Below are 17,345 nucleotides of genomic sequence, written 5' to 3'. Positions count from 1 at the left end.
AGAAGGTACTGTTATCAAGAGACATGCGTGGTTACGGCAGTCTGGTTTTAAGGCAGAAACCCAGACATCATTGTTGGACAAACCGGTGGATGCCGATCTGTTGTTTGGTAAGGCGGTCGAGGACGCACTGAAGAATGCCAAGGACGAATACGAGACACTGAAGTCCCTTGGCCAGTTAACCAATAAACCCCCTAACCAGAGAGGGAATAGGAATTTTCGTCGCCCACGCGGCCAAAATTCCCAGAGAGGATCTAACTATTCCCAGGGGCAGGATACACAGTGGAACAACAGCCAACAGTCTACCCAGGGTTACGGCAGGGGTAATAGGAGAGGACGTGGTAAAGGCAGAGGCAGCCCCAGCAAAGGAGGCGGCACCCCTCCACCAAAGCAGTGACGCTCAGTTCAGGGTCCCTTCTCACGCAACCCCAGTAGGGGGACGCATTTCCAACTTCACCCAGGCTTGGGAAGGGATCACATCAGACAGATGGATGCTGTCAACAGTATCCACAGGGTACTGTATAGAACTACTGCAGCGTCCCCGGAACCATCCTCCACGACAAAGAGTACACTCTTTAGAACATCAGATGATTCTCCTCGAGGAGATCGCCATTCTGCTAGCAAAGGACGCGATAGAACTCGTCCCGGAACACCAGGTAAACAAGGGTATTTATTCAACTTACTTCCTTGTGCCAAAAAAAGATTTGACAATGCGCCCAGTATTGGATTTACGGCCTGCCAACAAGTATGTCAAGCCCCAAAAGTTTTGTATGACTATGCTACAAGAGGTAATCCCCCTCCTAAAAAAGGGGGATTACATGGCAACCTTGGATATGAAAGATGCCTATTTTCATATTTCCATGTTCCCAACGCACAGAAGGTACTTGCGCTTCAAGGTGGACAGTCGGCACTACCAATTCAAGGTACTGCCCTTCGGGATAGCTTCGGCACCAAGGGTATTCACCAAGGTACTGGCGGTGGCGGCTGCACACCTACGCAGGGCGGCAATCCCGGTGTACCCTTATCTGGACGACTGGCTCATAATGGGGGAAACCCCAGTAATTTGCAGGACAAACATTCAAAGGACTATCGACCTCCTCCACGAATTAGGCTTCTCAATCAACGAGAAAGTCAACCCTGGTGCCAAGCACCTCCAAACATTTCCTAGGAGCAATCCTAGATACTCAAGAGGGGTTGACCTTTGCTTCAGAGGAAAGAATTCGGAATATACTACTGCAAATTCCGCAATATCAGTCCGGTCACCAAATAACGGTACGCAAAGCAATGCGTTTACTGGGCATGATGGCGCCATGTATTTACCTGGTCCCCCACGCGCGCCTGCGCATGCGTCCCATGCAGGAATGGTTGGCGAAACAGTGGTCTCGGGCAAGTGGTCAGTGGGACGATCTAGTGGTCGTTTCGCCAACAATAGTACAAAGCCTTCACTGGTGGACAAGAGAGAATCTTGCACAGGGAAAACCCTTTTACGATCCCGAAGTACAGGCAGTAGTCACTACCGATGCATGTCTGACGGGGTGGGGAGCTCACCATCTCCACCACACAGCTCAGGGTCTCTGGTCTCCCTCAGTGGCCAAGAACCACATCAACCTGCTAGAGCTTCTGGCAGTATTCAGAGCTCTTCAAGCGTTCAAGCCCCACCTACTAAAGCTGTCAGTGCAAATCCGGACGGACAGCACAACAGCCATGTTCTACCTGAACAAGCAAGGAGGGACTTGTTCGCCAAATCTGTCCAAGCTTGCCCAGAAAATCTGGATATGGGCACTCGGACAGAACATCTTCCTGTCATCACAACATGTTCCAGGGGAGCTCAATTCCCTAGCAGATGCTCTGAGCAGAGACTCCCTCCCAGAGGAACACAAATGGGTTCTACACAGAGAGGTCGTTGAAGATATCTTCTCTCAGTGGGGTTTCCCCACTATAGACTTATTCGCCACAAGCGAAAACAGACAATGCCCAGGATTTGCATCCAGGTTCCCCCAACCAGACTCCCAGGGGAACGCCCTGTGGATGAACTGGTCAGGGATGTTGGCGTACGCTTTTCCACCAACTCCTCATCAGGAAGGTGGTGAACAAGATGAACAGAAAGTCGATGACGCTCGTCCTAGTTGCTCCCATGTGGGCAAGGCAACCGTGGTTCCCACACCTACGCAGGATGGCGGTGTGCAAGCCCATCAAACTTCCAGCCTGGTACAACCTACTATCCCAGCACCAAGGTCAAACAGTGCATCATCAACCCAACTCAATGAACCTGGCAGCATGGCTCCTGAGGTCATAGAATTTGGACATCTCAATTTACCACAGAGGTGTATGGACATCCTAAAGGAATTTAGGAAACCAAACACAAGGCACTGTTACTTTGACAAGTGGAAGAGATTCTTTATCTGGTGCCAGAGTAGACAAGTCAACCCAGTTGATTGCACTCCTTCCACTATTGTTACATACATGCTCCACCTGCTTGATGCAGGATTGGTTTTTAACTCACTGAAAGTACACCTGGCAGCCCTGTCGGCATACACCACTTCCCATAACAAGGTCTCGTGGTGGAAAGTACCAGTTGTTAAAGCCTTCATGGAAGGAGTAAAGAGACTTCACCCTCCTATTTCGAACCCACCACCAGGGTGGGACCTTAATGTGGTGCTATCTAAGCTCATGGGCCCCCCTTTCGAGCCCATGCATAAAAGCAGTCTCAAACACCTGACTTATAAAACGGCCTTCTTAGTAGCTATTACGTCTATAAGAAGGGTCAGTGAAATTCAGGCTCTGTCAGTGCAGGATCCCTTCTTTACTGTCCATAAAGACAAACTGGTTTTACGCGCACACCCTAGGTTCTCACCTAAGTTTATATCTAAATTCCACGTAAACCAGTCCATCGAGCTTCCGGCTTTCTTCCAGGACCCTCAAAGCTCGGCTGAGGTGAAACTACACACCCTAGATGTGCGCAGGGCGGTCCTCTACTATGTAAATAAAACCAGACCGCTAAGGAAAACAGATCAACTGTTTGTCTCCGTAGCTACAGGCAGAGAGGGGGATGGCGTCTCTAAAGGTGCCATCTCGAAGTGGATTATTAACTGTATCCAGCTGTGTTTCTCACTCTCTGAAGGAACTCTGCCTTTCACGTCAAGAGCCCACTCTACTAGAGGCATTGGGGCCACTCTGGCTTTCATTGCAAATGTACCCCTTGACACCATTTGCAAAGCAGCTACTTGGAGCTATATTCACACTTTTACTCAGCATTACTGCATTGACACCCATTCCAAGGCAGATACACAAGTGGGACAAGCGGTTCTAAGACACTTATTTGCTCATGGCCCTTCTCACATCCCACCTCCTTCTTCAGATACTGCTCGCTAATCTATGCACAGCATGTGATCTAAGCAGATTCCACAAGCCTCAGAAGGGATACATTACTCACCGTAATCGTATTTCTGATGCTTGTATCTGCTTAGATTCACATGCGACCCACCCATCCTCCCCTCTGAGAGAAGGCGCATGGTTGCTTGTAGTCTTACCTTTCTATCTATCTGCTTGGATTATCTGTACTCGCGCTACTCCTCATGCTACCTCATGTCAGAAAAATACAATCTGAGGATCCTAGACGCGTGAGGGATCTTGGGTACAGTGGACGTCACACTAGGGATAGTATTACTGGCACGCCCAGTGTCGACGCCCATTTTCGAGTTTCGAAAAACAAACTGTAATACTCCGCAGCTTCCACTAGATTTCGGCCTATGCACAGCATGTGAATCTAAGCAGATACAAGATCAGAAATACGATTACGGTGAGTAATGTATCCCATATATATATTGAACCTTATTTTTATATAAAGAACTGTGTTAAAACATAACATCGTGTGTCGACGTTCCTTTGTGGGGTTGTTGGGGACTACACAGTACTTTAGAACCAGCCTGCATCACCTCCTGAGAGCTTAAGCCTTGATTGCTTGTCCATACTACCATAAAGAGAATCTTGGCTGGGGTGCTCTTTGCTTTTACTCTGCCATATAGAGGGCAGGGGTACAGATAACCCACCTCCAGTCTTTACAGCCGCCACCCACACCACTTGTTCCAGGAGCTTTCTTTGCTACAGAGGCTCTCTGGTGCTCGCCAGCCACCGGAAACAGGCTCTTTTCGAGGAAAGCATCCCTCGCTTTCACTTCCCGCTGCGAAGCCTCTGCAAAACAGGTCTTCGGAGGCCAAGCTTCCCTCCTGCACGCTTCCCGCTGCATGACCTCCGCACTTGTTGTTTCTGGAGGCACAGACCCTCTCAGGACCGGCTACTGTTCTCTGCTTAACAGTTGTCCCGGCGTCTTTCCCCCTCCAGGTTCTGTGTCGGCTGCACACACGAACCACACCGATTCTCCTGCTTGCTCCGCTCACTCTGCTTGACCTGCTCAACATTGGCCTTCTCCTGAGTGGGCCTTTTAAGCCTCCAGTCTCGCTCAGGTGTGGATCATTTCCATTAGCGATCTGACCACTCCTGCAGCAGTGTTCCTCTTTAGCTATCTTCCTTGTACCAGTACTTCCGGAATTATGGGACTTGAATTCCCTAATGGCAAAGTTAGTTTTTCTTGCTTGCTTTTCATTTTCAAACTTCTTTCTGCTTACCAAAATACTCTTCAAAGAAGTATTATAAGGATCAGTCACCAGACTTGATTGAGGAGAGAAATAAAGTTCTTTGGAGTTTAAACCACTATTATTCACAGATTTCCTTTCACTGTACTTTTGGGAGTTAGGGACGTTTTTAGCCTTATAAGCCTCCACGGTTTTGGAAGGATTTTTTTTCTCCTGATGTATAGGAATTTGTAATTGTTTTGACCCACATTTTTTTTTCTTTTATTTATTTTATTTTCAAAAGAAACTCAAACAAAAAACAGAACATGCCTTTATCATATACTGTATCAATAGCTGAATCATTAACAACATGTCATAATCCCTCCCCTCTGTCCTGCCCGCTTTCTGCTCAATCTTCCAACTCTCTGCCTTTTGTTGGTTGAAGCAATGTGCATTTACTCTAGGGGCTTTCTCCCCCTATTTCAACAGTGGCATTTGCAGTAATCAGATTTAGTAATAAGGCTTCCCAGTCACTTATCCTCCTGGATGCTTCCCCACAGTTAGGCTGCACTGCTCCCCTCCATGCTGCAGTTTCCGCCCCACCTACACAAGTATTTCCACCATTCCCCTGCTCCCGGATCTTTAGGCAATTTCCATGCAATAGCAATTCTTCGTTTAGCTCAAATACATGCCAGATCCTTCAGTTTGGCGACGTGCTTCTGATATTTGGGACGTGAGAAACATCCTAGTAGACATGCACCTGAGGAAAGCACATTTAGTTCTATTCCACCACTTTTAAGTCTGTTTGCCAACTCATGCCAATATAATCCCACCACTGGACATGCCCAGAACATGTGTAGCATTAACGGTTCCTCCGCATTACATCTCGGGCATCTTTGCTGAGCAGCCCCTGGAAATCCAGAAATCTGCAGAGGTGTCATGTACTCTGTGTTAAGAACAGTTGTATAAGCTGTAGTCTAGCGTTGCGTGACACCTTCTTGTGATAGCCCAGCACCGTCCCCCATTGCGCTTCGGCGAAGGTGGTTCCCAAGTCCGTTTCCCATTTACCCCTTATTGGGGAAGTCGGCCCGTTTGACAGTAGGAGCTCATATAACTGAGATATAGTTTGCCCTCCCTCAGCGACGACATACAGAATGTCTATTATTGAATGTTCCTCCATTCATTCCCTTTATGCTGGCCATCTACTCATTATCTCCCTTTTAATAGCGCCATATAGCATGTACTGACCCGGGTGTATGCCAGTCTGCTCTACCAGATCTGAAAAGGGTACAAAAACAGTATCCCGCATCAAATCTCCCACCGTGGCCACCCCACAGGATTCACAGTATCTGTGTATACCCCTGCTTGCCTGTGGTGTGGATGTTATCACTGACACCAAAGGAATCTGTACTGACATTGGGTCCTTTAGTCCCATCGCCGCAAGGGCTCTGTCCCAGAGACACTAGGTGAGCTACCCGGGTCCCCTGAAGGTTTCCTCATCCACAGCATTTCCTTCAGATAATAACATGGCTCTGTAGCTTGCAACATCTGTGTAACTGGTGTGGGATCCTCCGCCCGCCAGTCCGCTACAAATTTCAGTTGGCCCGCTATATAATGTAAGTCAAATTGTGGAACTCTGATGCCCCCTTCCGCATGAGGTTTATGTAGTAATGTTAATCCTATCCTACTTCGCCCATTCTGCCACAGGAAGCCCCTACTGATACCTGCCAATTTCTTAAAGAAGGACCAGGATATATAGAATGGAACGTTCACAAAAAAGTGTAATAGTCTAGGCAATACTACCATCTTCAGCAAGGCCGCTCTCCTCATCATTGATGGTGGCAATTTAGTCCAAAACCTCATGAAGTTCTCAATACCCTCCAGTAACTGTAAAGTATTATGCTTATGCTCTTTTTCCGGATCATATTACTCATTAACACCCAGGTATCTAAATGTTCGCACTTTCCACTGTAGGGCCAACACTGGTAGTCCTCCCCGCATTATATTACACAATCCTGCTATCGGAAATATTGCTAACTTTTCTGTGCTTATGGTGATCCCCGACAGTTTCTCAAAAAGAGCCGTAGCCTCCAGCAACAGTTCCAGATTATTCTCCGGATTCTGAATAAATAATAGGGTGTCACCTGCGTACATGTATATCAAATGTCTACTCCCATTTATTTCTATACGTGCGTCCCTATGTTCCTTCCTAAGATACTGGGCTATCGGCTCCATGGCTAGGATAGAAAGCAGCAGCGAACGAGGGCAGCCCTGCCTTGTGCCTTTTCCCAGTTCCCACACGTCTGAGATGTACCCACCTGTTTTAACCCTAGCCATTGGTCGGGTGTATACCAATTGGACCCACTCTATGTACGCCGCCTCAAATACAAATCTGAGCAGTACTTCATAGAGCCAATCCCAAATCACTGAGTCTAAGGCTTTTAAAGCGTCCAATGTGGCTATAGCGCACAGGGTAGGGTATCCCAGGATGCTGTCTTATCTATCACATGGTGTAACCTCCTCAGGTTCTAGGTCATGCTTCGGCCAGGGACATAGCCCGTCTGATCCGACTGTACTATTTTATGTATCACTTTCTTCATTTTATTTGCTAATATGGATGTAAATATTGTATTGTCCTGGTTTAGCATGGAGAGTGGCCTATAGGAGCTACATTCCAGTGGAATTCTATTGGGCTTAAGCAGGGGTATAATAATAGATTCCCTCAGGCTAAGTGGCAGTGCGCCCTCTTCATAGGAAAAGTTGAAAGTACCCAACAAATGGGGGCCGAAATCCTTTACATATTCCTTATAAAATTCCCCAGGTAACCCCTCTGACCCTGGAGTTTTTCCAGTCAGCAACCCCTTAATTGTACGTTGGATATCCTCTAGAGTAATGGGCTCTTCTAGGCTTACACTCTACTCCTGGGACAGTCTCGGGAGCTCAATCTCATTCAGCACCTCCATCAAGTGTTCGCTGGATACCCTAGGTCTTTCTTGGTATAGGAGCTGATAAAAATCACGAAACGCCCCTTTGACCCCTTCTTGGGTATAGCATATATTCCCCTGTCCCAGTTTCACCGAATGTATGGGGCCTCCACGCTCTTCATTCTTGTATAACCATGCTAGTAGTCACCCCGATGTGTCCCCCTCTCTATGTTGTGTCTCTTTGTATCTGGCGAAGCTGTGCTTGCCCAACCTTTCCCAACACTCTATGCATTTCGTCTTCACTCCTAAGCCTCCACGTGGGTATGGGGGTGCTAGGGGCCCCATACTGCCATTGTAATCTAGTGGAGCATGATCTGATAACACCCTGCCTTCATAATGGTCTTGCGTAATTTTATGCACCCACTCCTTCCCTACAAAAAAATAAGTATTCTCGTATGCACTGCGTGTGGCGCAGAAAAATGAGAATGTCTAGTCTCTGGGTGGAGGGCTCTCCAAGCATCTACTAAAGAAAAGGAATCTAAAAGCGACTTCAAAGTCCTGGCCAGAGGCGCAAGTTTAGTGAATTTGGTGTCTGACCTGTCTAGGATTGGGTTCAGCGTGCAATTGAAATCTCCCCCACCCCTGCCCCCCCCCCCATAAAATGTTCCCCTCCCGATAGGAGCCTAGCTGTGTGTATAAGGTCCGAAAAAACTCAGCTGCGCTGTGGTTGGGAGCATAAGTATTAACTATACATGTGTCCACCTGTTCTAAGAGGTGCTGCACTAGTACTATCCTGCCCTCATCGTCCTTTTTAACATTTGTAACCTTAAACGGCACAGAGGGCGCTATCAATATTATTAGCCCACAAGCATAAGCAGATCATTTGGAACCAAATATTTGCCCTTACCCTTTACTCGTTAGCAAGGCCTGTTTTCCAGCCATAAAATGAGTTTCTTGCAGGAAGGTGATGTCCACCTTGTTCCTTACTAGGTATGTAAACACCCTGTTTCTTTTTACATAATCATTCAGGCCCCTCCCGTTCCAGCTAAGTACGTTTATATTGCCCACCATTTGCTTTTACCTCTTACCTTCCAAACACCCCACTTTACTAGTCCCTTAATCCTCCTTTTCCACGTTTTCCGTGCCTCCCCAACAAATGCAGTGCTATACATCAATTTCAATATACTTGCAGACAACCCAATTGACCCCCAAACTGCCCATACCTCCCTAACTAAACACAACTGCCCAGCTTTTCTGCCCTTGCTCAGGCTTATCCACTTCCCGCAACCCATCTCAAGCTGTCTGGCCTGGGGCTGGTGCACAGCGGTCAGGCCCATAAACAAGTACTCTGGGGGTGTGGTGGGCGCAGCCATGGGTGCAGGGTCTCCTATCCCGGTATATAGCTAAACTGCTAATAAACCTTGCCATTAAAAGGAAAAAGTAACAGTAACCCTTCATGCAAGCGGCTAGGATCTATGTGCCAAGTTCCTGTTCCATAATTGAAGACCATTGGGCCAGTTTTAACACCATTCTGTCGGCACAGTTTACAGACGAGACTATGCAGTCCAAAGTAACTTCATCATTCCTCGTTTCTAATAGAGTGTTAGGCAGAATCCTGTGCAGTTCCCTTGGGGAACACTGCAACAAGATTAAGACTACAGGAGTAAGCAGTAAACCCAATTGGTAGCAGTCTGTACCACCCAGATTTACCTGGTAGCTGTGGCTGAGCAGTCAGACTTCTCTCAAGATGAGTAGGGCAGTATACAGAGAATACACAATAGGGCTAAAAACACAGTAGAGCAAGCAAACACTGACTAGAGCTTGGTATCAAAAGATAATTATTTAAAACACACTTTAGGAAATACACTAAGCACCATAAATCAAAGCAAGTTCAAACACAGTCAGATAAAGTATACACACCTGCCTTAACAATTATTAGACAAGTCTAGGTCAAAACACCACTATTTGTAAAAACAGATGTGAGCGCGTAACTTAGATGGCACTCCAATAATTAAGTTAAAGGGAGAGAAAGTTAGGTCATAAAAACAAAACAGTTCCCAACACTTTTATAAGACCACAGCAAGTTAGTGAAGGCAGAGTCTACTGTAGAGCCAAAGTTCATAGGCCAGGCCCACTTTAAATGGAGCAGGGCGAAATGTGCCCAAGATCACACAGTTTAAAAAGCACTCAAGTCTTTGCAGAAATGTTCAAAGGCGGTTGGTTTGATGCGAAAGATAAAGTTAGAAGGTCTGGGGCCAACCCAGTTGGAAAGCCAAGGATTTAAGGGTCACCTTTAGCAATCCGCAGAAAGGGAGGCCAGGTGGAACACAGTACCGTAAAGAGTGAGGAATCTCCAGCGGTGGCAGTTGTTCCTGGTAGCGGGTGCAGTTCATGGTTTCGACCAGGGGAAGAGGCGATCTCGTCGAGGAGGAAACTTGGAGTTGTTGCACTGCCCAGGGAAGAGACCAGCCGCGGAGTTTGTCGGTTAAAAGGTGCGTTCCTTGTATTCGCGGTCACAGTGGTGAAGCTTGGCTATCCGGCCGCCGGGGTGCTTGGCACGGGCGATTCGACCAAGAGACATCCTGGAAGGCGAATGGCGAACTGGTTGTCCCCACCAGCTCAAAGGGAGAAGAGTCTTACAGCAGAAGATCTTCTCTTGTTGTCGGGAAAGTGGTGAGGTCGTTGCAGCAGGGCTCCACCGGTGGTGTCGTCATTGCAGATGGCTCAGCTTCTCCCCTCTTCGGATTTCTTAGGTCCTGTGGCGACTTCTGAAGTTCCAGTCCCCAAAGCCCTGCTTTTATGCAGAAAAAAACCCCATTCAACAGCCTAGCTGTCACTCATACATGCCAAGTGGTGAGCCGGGCCAATCAGAACCGAGTGCGACTTGAGTTACTAAGGCAACGCAGTCCAGGGTGCCAATTCCCCCACCCACACATCCTGTGGAACACAGACAGAGTGGTACCATTTGGAGGGTTTCTGTGGAGAAGCCCGCCAAAAAGTGGAACAAAGGGCCCGACCTTGGTTGGAGATACAGAGATGGACACAAATGCCAATTTGGAAAAGAGTTCTGGCGGAAAGACCCAACTGGGGATTTTATATTAAATAAATAAACCGGCGGTATCTTTAACATTGCACCAAAAAGTGGTGCGTTTAAAACCAATGGGAAAATCTGGTGGAATATTTTGCGTGGTAACCACTGCCACCAGCCAGAAACTCGACAAGGGGAGACTGGACAGTGCCCCCTTGGAAGCAGACCCAGGGGGGCAATCTAATTAACCCCTTCCAGTACTTCCACAATATGATGGTTTGTACTGGTTCTGTTCACAATTTTTGACTAGTAAAAGCCAGTGGTGACTTTACATGCCCTGGGAGACAGTAGTCAGTCCCAGGGTATGGAGTCTATGTTCGGGGGTCACTATGACACCCCTGTGTTACTGCACTGAGGGTGCTGTGTAACACACACAATAAAACAGTTGATACCCTATGGACTAAAAGACCCCATAAGCACACAAGCACACAATAAGTCAAGACATACCTCAAACCATGCCTAAGAGTGGGAGGAAAAAGAGTCTCACTCTTAGCAGGAGAGAAAAAACAAACCAAAAATCCAGCAAAGCTGCTGGGGGACTCACTAGGTTTGGGAAATTAGTCTTATAAGAGAATTCTCCCTAACATAGAGTAGTGCTCTCTTTGCTTCTTCCTCCATTGTCCTCTCGTTCCTGTCCGCCAGGCCCAAACTCCTCTCTGTCCATCCATGCCTGTGCGTCCTCGGGCGGTCAAAGAACCACGACTTGCCCTGGTGTATATCTTAAGTTCTCCAGCATGGGGTCTGGCATGGAATCACATGCTCATGAATATTCCCCGTTGTCAGGCTGGGAATCCTTGGTAAAGAAAAAAAATCAGTTTCGTTTCTGAACTGTCTTTCTACTAGTAACCAATCACTGGTCTCTGGGTGTCATGACCCTTGCCCCTGGCCCTCACTGGCAAATCAGCCTTCCAGTTAGGGCCAGGTCAAAGGCCTTAAAACCTCATCCAAGACTCTCTTGGAGTCAGTCCTGGCGCCATTGGCACCAGGCTCATAACCATCATGAAGACCAACACTAGAATGGGACTATTTACTTGGGACTATTTAACTTGGGAGGGGGGGGTTCAGCCAACATGGAGGCACACACATACAGTTACAAGGAACTGAGCTATGTGGTCTAGTCTTTTGGGTTTAGCAGGCCTGGGACTACTTTACCTGGACTACCTTGGGTGTGTCAGGCCTGGGACTATTTTACCTGGACTACTTTACCTGAGACTATTTAAACCACACCCAAACAGTAGAACATGCTTTGTTTTATTCTGGTGTGGGCGCTCACGTAACGCTCACCGTGTCCAGTTCTTTGATGCCAGTTTACCTGAAACCAAGGACCTGCAGAGAGAGAGAGCGAACACTACGAAACTTACCTGGAACAGAATCACAGGGGTGTCATAGTGCCTTCCAAACAAGAGGGGTAGTGCAGGCTCCTTGTCTCTGTACAGAGAAGCAATCTGATTGTGTTGCTAGGCTCTGGAGAACAGCATGTCTCTCACTGCGGCACATCTGGCCGTCAAGAAGAATGTGCAAGCGGATTCACTGAGCACACATTCATCGACCAGCCTTGAGTCTGAGTTCTACCAGGATGCTATGGAGGAAATGTTCTCCCACTGGGGTATTCCCCTGGTGAACATCTTTGTTTCCAGTGTTCAGAGAAAGTGCAGGTGGTTCTGCTCCAGGGAATTTCCTTGTCAGGGAGCTCTGGGGGACGCCTTGATGGTCAAATGTGACTTCGAACTAATCTGTGCATTCATAGATCCCAGTCATTCTGCTGGTTCCCAGGAGAATACATCTTTTGAGGTCTACACTGATCTTGATTGCTCCGGACTCGGCCCAGAGAACGTGGCTTCTGGACATGGCCATCTTCCCTCTCCATCGTCTTCTACAGAGAACAGACCTTCTCTCCTACTGGGACGGGGAGGGTCCTGTACCTGAACCTACGCAGTTTGAACCTTCATGCCTGGCCGCTGAAAGGCTGAGGTATAAGGAGTGGGATTTGTCATAGGACGTTCTGGACATGCTCCTCTTTGCAAGACAACCTGCCACCAAATCCATTTATGCCTGCAGGTGGTGAAAGTTTCAGCTTGGTGCCGGGAGAGGGATCTGGGCCCTTTTACTTGCTCCACTTTATTTGTGTTGGATTTTCTGCTGTATTTGGCCAAGACAAGCCTACAGATGGGTACAGTGAAGTGTTATCTTGCGGCCATTTCGGTCTTCAAGAGGACCCCGGAGCTGGTAATTTGTTTGCTTGGAAACATCCCATCCTAACTACTACTGAAAGAGCAATTAATGTAATAAGTGTATTTTCTACTTGTGCAAGTTTCATTTTTCCCACTATATCTCAGATTGTAGGAGAAATTACATGGATGTGAGGTGATTGTAAAGGAAGGCAAAGGAGGATGGCAGGGGCTAAGAAGAGGGTATAGTATGGGTGTAGTGTTTTCTATGGAATGAGACTGCAGGTGAAAATGTGCTTGACGAGTGAGATATCTTGATATAGACTGGAATACAGTGGGGTTATACGTTTAAGAAACTAGTAACAGTAAACAATTGAGAGAGTGGAGAGACAAGAAGGTGTGGGGGTTGGGTTGAGATTTCAGGTTGAAATAAGTGGATACATGCACCTGCATGGGCAATATGTGGTGCTTGGGGGGTTGGTTATAATGTGGTCCTAATGTGGTTGGTTGTAACTTTAAGGGGTGGGAGAAAATTGAAGGAGTTAGAGCAGAGAGCCTTACTGAGAAGTGTTGAACTAATAGGGGTGATATTGAACTGTGAGGAAATGGACTGCTGTATTGCCTAATCTGGTTGTCTTTCTCCCTTCTACTCAGTCACCTCTTTCCCTCTGTGTGGGTTTGCCATCACCTTTCAACACCTGTCATATCTGCTTTCTTTGTTTTTCTTTCGGTTTGCTCCAGTCATCTTAATTCCTCTTCTTTGCTCCGTCCTCTCATTGCTTAATTTCTTCTGGTCTCTCTTCTGTTACTCCTCAATTTCTTCCCACAGTGCTTTTCATTATTGTTCCTTAACTCTCCTTAGTCAGTACCCAAAGGTCCTGGGACTTCTATCTTCGGCTATTTCACGTGAGCAGAATGCTCGTACAATGGATAATATCTGTGGTGCTGTGGCCCGCATGATTATCACCAATGCTGTCGGTGTACCCGTGGACCAGGTAAAGAAACTGATGTTCTGCCCTGCTCTAGTTCTAAATCTGTTAAATTTGGATTGCAGCTGTCCAGCATGCATGTAGTACTGTATACTAAACTTTTGAATGAGGAATATCCTTGTTCTTTTGGGGTGCATCTGGGTCTATAGTATTGGATATAATGGTGAAACTAACAGACCGTTTGGGTTTCAGGTGTTGCCGGTCATGTTACGTGCCATGCCTTTGAAAGATGATTTTGCTGAAAACGTGACGGCCTTTAAATGCATCACATTTCTGTACAGTCAGAGTCCAGATAAGGTACAGCTTCCAAATAATTTGCTCTACATGTCTTACCACCTTAGCTCTGCACATACTTCACAGCAATCTATTTATAAATCTCTCTGAACCTCGAGTAATATTCCCCTTAGTAAGTAACATATTAATGTAATTGTGCTCTTTGGTGATTGGCAATGACATAACTGGCCTGTGTTTATGGGAGCCTGCGCTATCTCCTTCATAGATGTCATTTCCAGGAACTTAATTTGAACCATTGTAAAGGTAATTCTCCAACATTGAGTTTATATAGCTGAGATATGTATGTTTTTTTTTATTGTTTATGGTTTAAAACAAAACCTTTACAAAATATTTCATACATACAGAAGAAAAAAGCAAAATGAATATCTTTTCAATTCATTTTACAATAAAAGTCACTCCATTAAAAACAACAAACATTGAGGGGGGAGGGGGGGCGCTGTGATGCGCCGAACAAGATGGCCGCCTAACCCCAGAGCTCTGGGACCAGCAAGCTCCTGCAACTCAAAATCCTGTAGATAGACCGCAGTGCTGCAATCACCGAAGACCGTGGAGGGTGTCTGGATCCCTCCGGCAGATATCGGAACAAGCTTGGGGAAAATCCTCCCGCCCGCTGAGGAGATATACCGACGGGAGGAGGACGCATCTCCACCCGACAGCTCGGCGTCTTCGCGCCAAAACCAAGCCCGGCGACGGAGGCCACTGGAGTCCCAGGAGCCCTCACTTGGACCACCGCCTGGACCGAAACCCCTGTGGAGCCAGCCCTGCGACAGTGAGACTCCTTCGTCTCTCCCAACTGAGGCCACAGGCATCAGCAGCCCCTGCACTCATCCGGGGACCGAGTGGAAGCGGACACACAAACCTACATAACCCGGAGCTTGGGTCTGGTTTGCCCCGCTCCTGGTGCTCCTCCACCCTGCACCTCCGGATACTCCTGCGGACCTGGCCCCCTGGGACCCGCTTCCTCGTCCTGCGGCTGGGTGGGGGTGCGCCCACGGAGCTGTATTCGAGCCTGCGGCGGCACGCTCGCTGATGCCACCCGGCGCAGCACCTGTGATCCTCCTCGTGAACACCGGCTGCAGACCCCCGATGCCCGTCCCTTCATCCTGGGCTGGCCCGCTACCTGGAGCTGGATAAACCTGGAGGTGAGGCCGCCTCACTCCTGCGTGACATCGCCGCAACATTCCGCTGCCCCTGGTAAGAAGCTCACAGTCAGGGTCCTTGTCCTGGTGCCGGGTAGGAGCGGGCCCACGGTTCGTCACAGCCCCGAACCATCCCTCTGTCTGGCCTGCTCCCCGGCGCCAGAGGGGACACGGAGAGCAGCGAGCCTCAACAATCAAGGTACGTGTATGTTGACAAGCACACAGGGCCCCCCACGATCACCTCTACGCCCCACACAGCCTCATAGTCCAGGAACCACCTCTCATCAGCTGTACTCAGAGCTGGACCTCTCTCCTGTAAACTGGAAAAACACTTGTCCATAAATCCAATTTACCCACACAAGATCTGTCAGCATACATACCCATTTGCTGGGCAAAAGACCAAGGGAAAGAGAACCACTTCACCAGCAAGACACAACATTTAATCCTTGCCCCCTGCTACCTAGCCATATAACGGTGAACCGGTAAGCCGTGCCAAACACTCCACTGCAACCCGGCACACGCTGCACTGATCAGACACCTAGCAGGAATACATTTTGCAAGTCCATCCTCTGCAAATATGGCAGGAGGCGCCAAAAACAAGGACAAAAAAAGGGGCCCCATGGATGCCTTTGCCAACTCCTGAAGCCAAGAACAAGACAATGTCCCTGCAGAATCCTCCAAAAACCTACCTTACACCCCCCCACACAAGAAATGGCCCCATACATGGCCGCTATGGAGAGAGGGTTTGCGGCAATCAACACCAAGCTGGACGACATAGGGGAAAATATAGCCTCCATCCGTGCCGATATAAAGAAAGTTAACTCCAGGGTCACAGAGGCAGAAAATAGGATTTCCACACTGGAAGACACCGCTACCCCACAGGGCCAAACCATGGAAAAAATCCAAAAAGATGTCAAGACACTACAGAACAAGTGTGAAGACTTAGAATCCCACTTGAGACGCAATAACATCAGGATGGGCGGGGTGGCGCAGCACAAACCTAATATCCCCATGGAACAATTCCTTGAAGATATGCTCCACTCCCTATTTCCAGATGCACAGTTATCCAAACAGTTCCTGATCGAGAGGGCGCACAGAGCACTTACCCCCGCCCCACCCCCCCCAAACCGGGAGCACCACCAGGAACCATAATAGCAAGGCTTCTCAATTACCGTGATCGAGATCTGGCGCTCCGTCTGGCACGCAAACAAGGCCCCCTCTCCTTTTGAATCAAACCGAATTCACATATACCCATATTTCTCGACAGGGGTGCAGACGGCCCGAAGATCTTTGACCCAGTGAAAAAAGCACTGAGAGACCGTAAAACAATATATGCCATGATGTTCCCGGCAAGGCTTCGCATTCAACATGCGAGCAAGACACAATTCTTCGATTCACCGGATGAAGCTATGACCTATATAGAAAGGCACATCCCAGAAATACCCACAGGGACCTGACCAACGCACTACCATCTACCGGCCCTGACAAGAAACTAATTCCACCACCCAGGGCGGCAGACAAGGTAGCACTGTGTCTATCCACATGAACACTAAATTACAGTCCCGGAGATGAGGATGGGCCACACAGCCCCCTCAAACCCCCCTACTTCTGCCGCAAAGTAGCAAATGGTTGTTTGGGAGACACCGCCTGTTTAGGGGGGTGGTGAGGGTGGGGGAACAAACAGGCCTGTTGCCTGGTTACAACAGCAAAGTGCGGTAGTTATATAAAACTGCACCACCGAAAAGTTGGTTTGGTTACAGATAGTTGGAATAAAAACACAAAAACCTGACATCGTCGCAAGAGGGGAAAGACTTTCACAACACAGCAACATCAACGCACACACCGCAGAAGGGTAATAAATGGTATCTCATCAATTAACTAAAAGCACTAGACTGCTATCCTGGAATGTAATGACACAGAATAGACATCCTACTATTACAAGAGACACATACCATGGAACAAGCAAATAACTCACTTGGTCGTTCTTGGGGTCCGCAGGTATTTACGACGAATTACTCGACACAATCGCGAGGAGTCCTTACCCTAATTCACCACAGACTGGGACTCCGAGTTCATAATTCCAAGATAGATGCAAATGGTAGATTCGTCATACTTTGGGGCACACTTCAAGGGCAGGAACTAATAATTATAAACACGTATGGCCCCAACACAGAC

General features: G+C 48.0%; 1 protein-coding gene across 1 annotated transcript in view; it reads left to right on the top strand.

Moving 5' to 3' along the window:
* The window catches only part of IPO4 (importin 4), a 3,008,003-nt gene that overhangs the window by 2,897,506 nt on the left and 93,152 nt on the right, over window positions 1–17,345 (top strand). Inside the window, exons 27-28 of the mRNA XM_069633964.1 lie at window positions 13,611–13,743; window positions 13,930–14,034. Of these exons, the coding sequence (XP_069490065.1) occupies window positions 13,611–13,743; window positions 13,930–14,034 (238 nt within the window). The remainder of the gene's footprint in view (window positions 1–13,610; window positions 13,744–13,929; window positions 14,035–17,345) is intronic.

Source organism: Ambystoma mexicanum, chromosome 13 (assembly GCF_040938575.1).
Source record: "Ambystoma mexicanum isolate Mex_15411 chromosome 13, UKY_AmexF1_1, whole genome shotgun sequence".
NCBI classification, from domain to species: Eukaryota; Metazoa; Chordata; class Amphibia; order Caudata; family Ambystomatidae; genus Ambystoma; species Ambystoma mexicanum.
The sequence above is the reverse complement of the archived record's forward strand: the minus strand, read 5'-3'. Positions and strand labels throughout refer to the sequence as shown.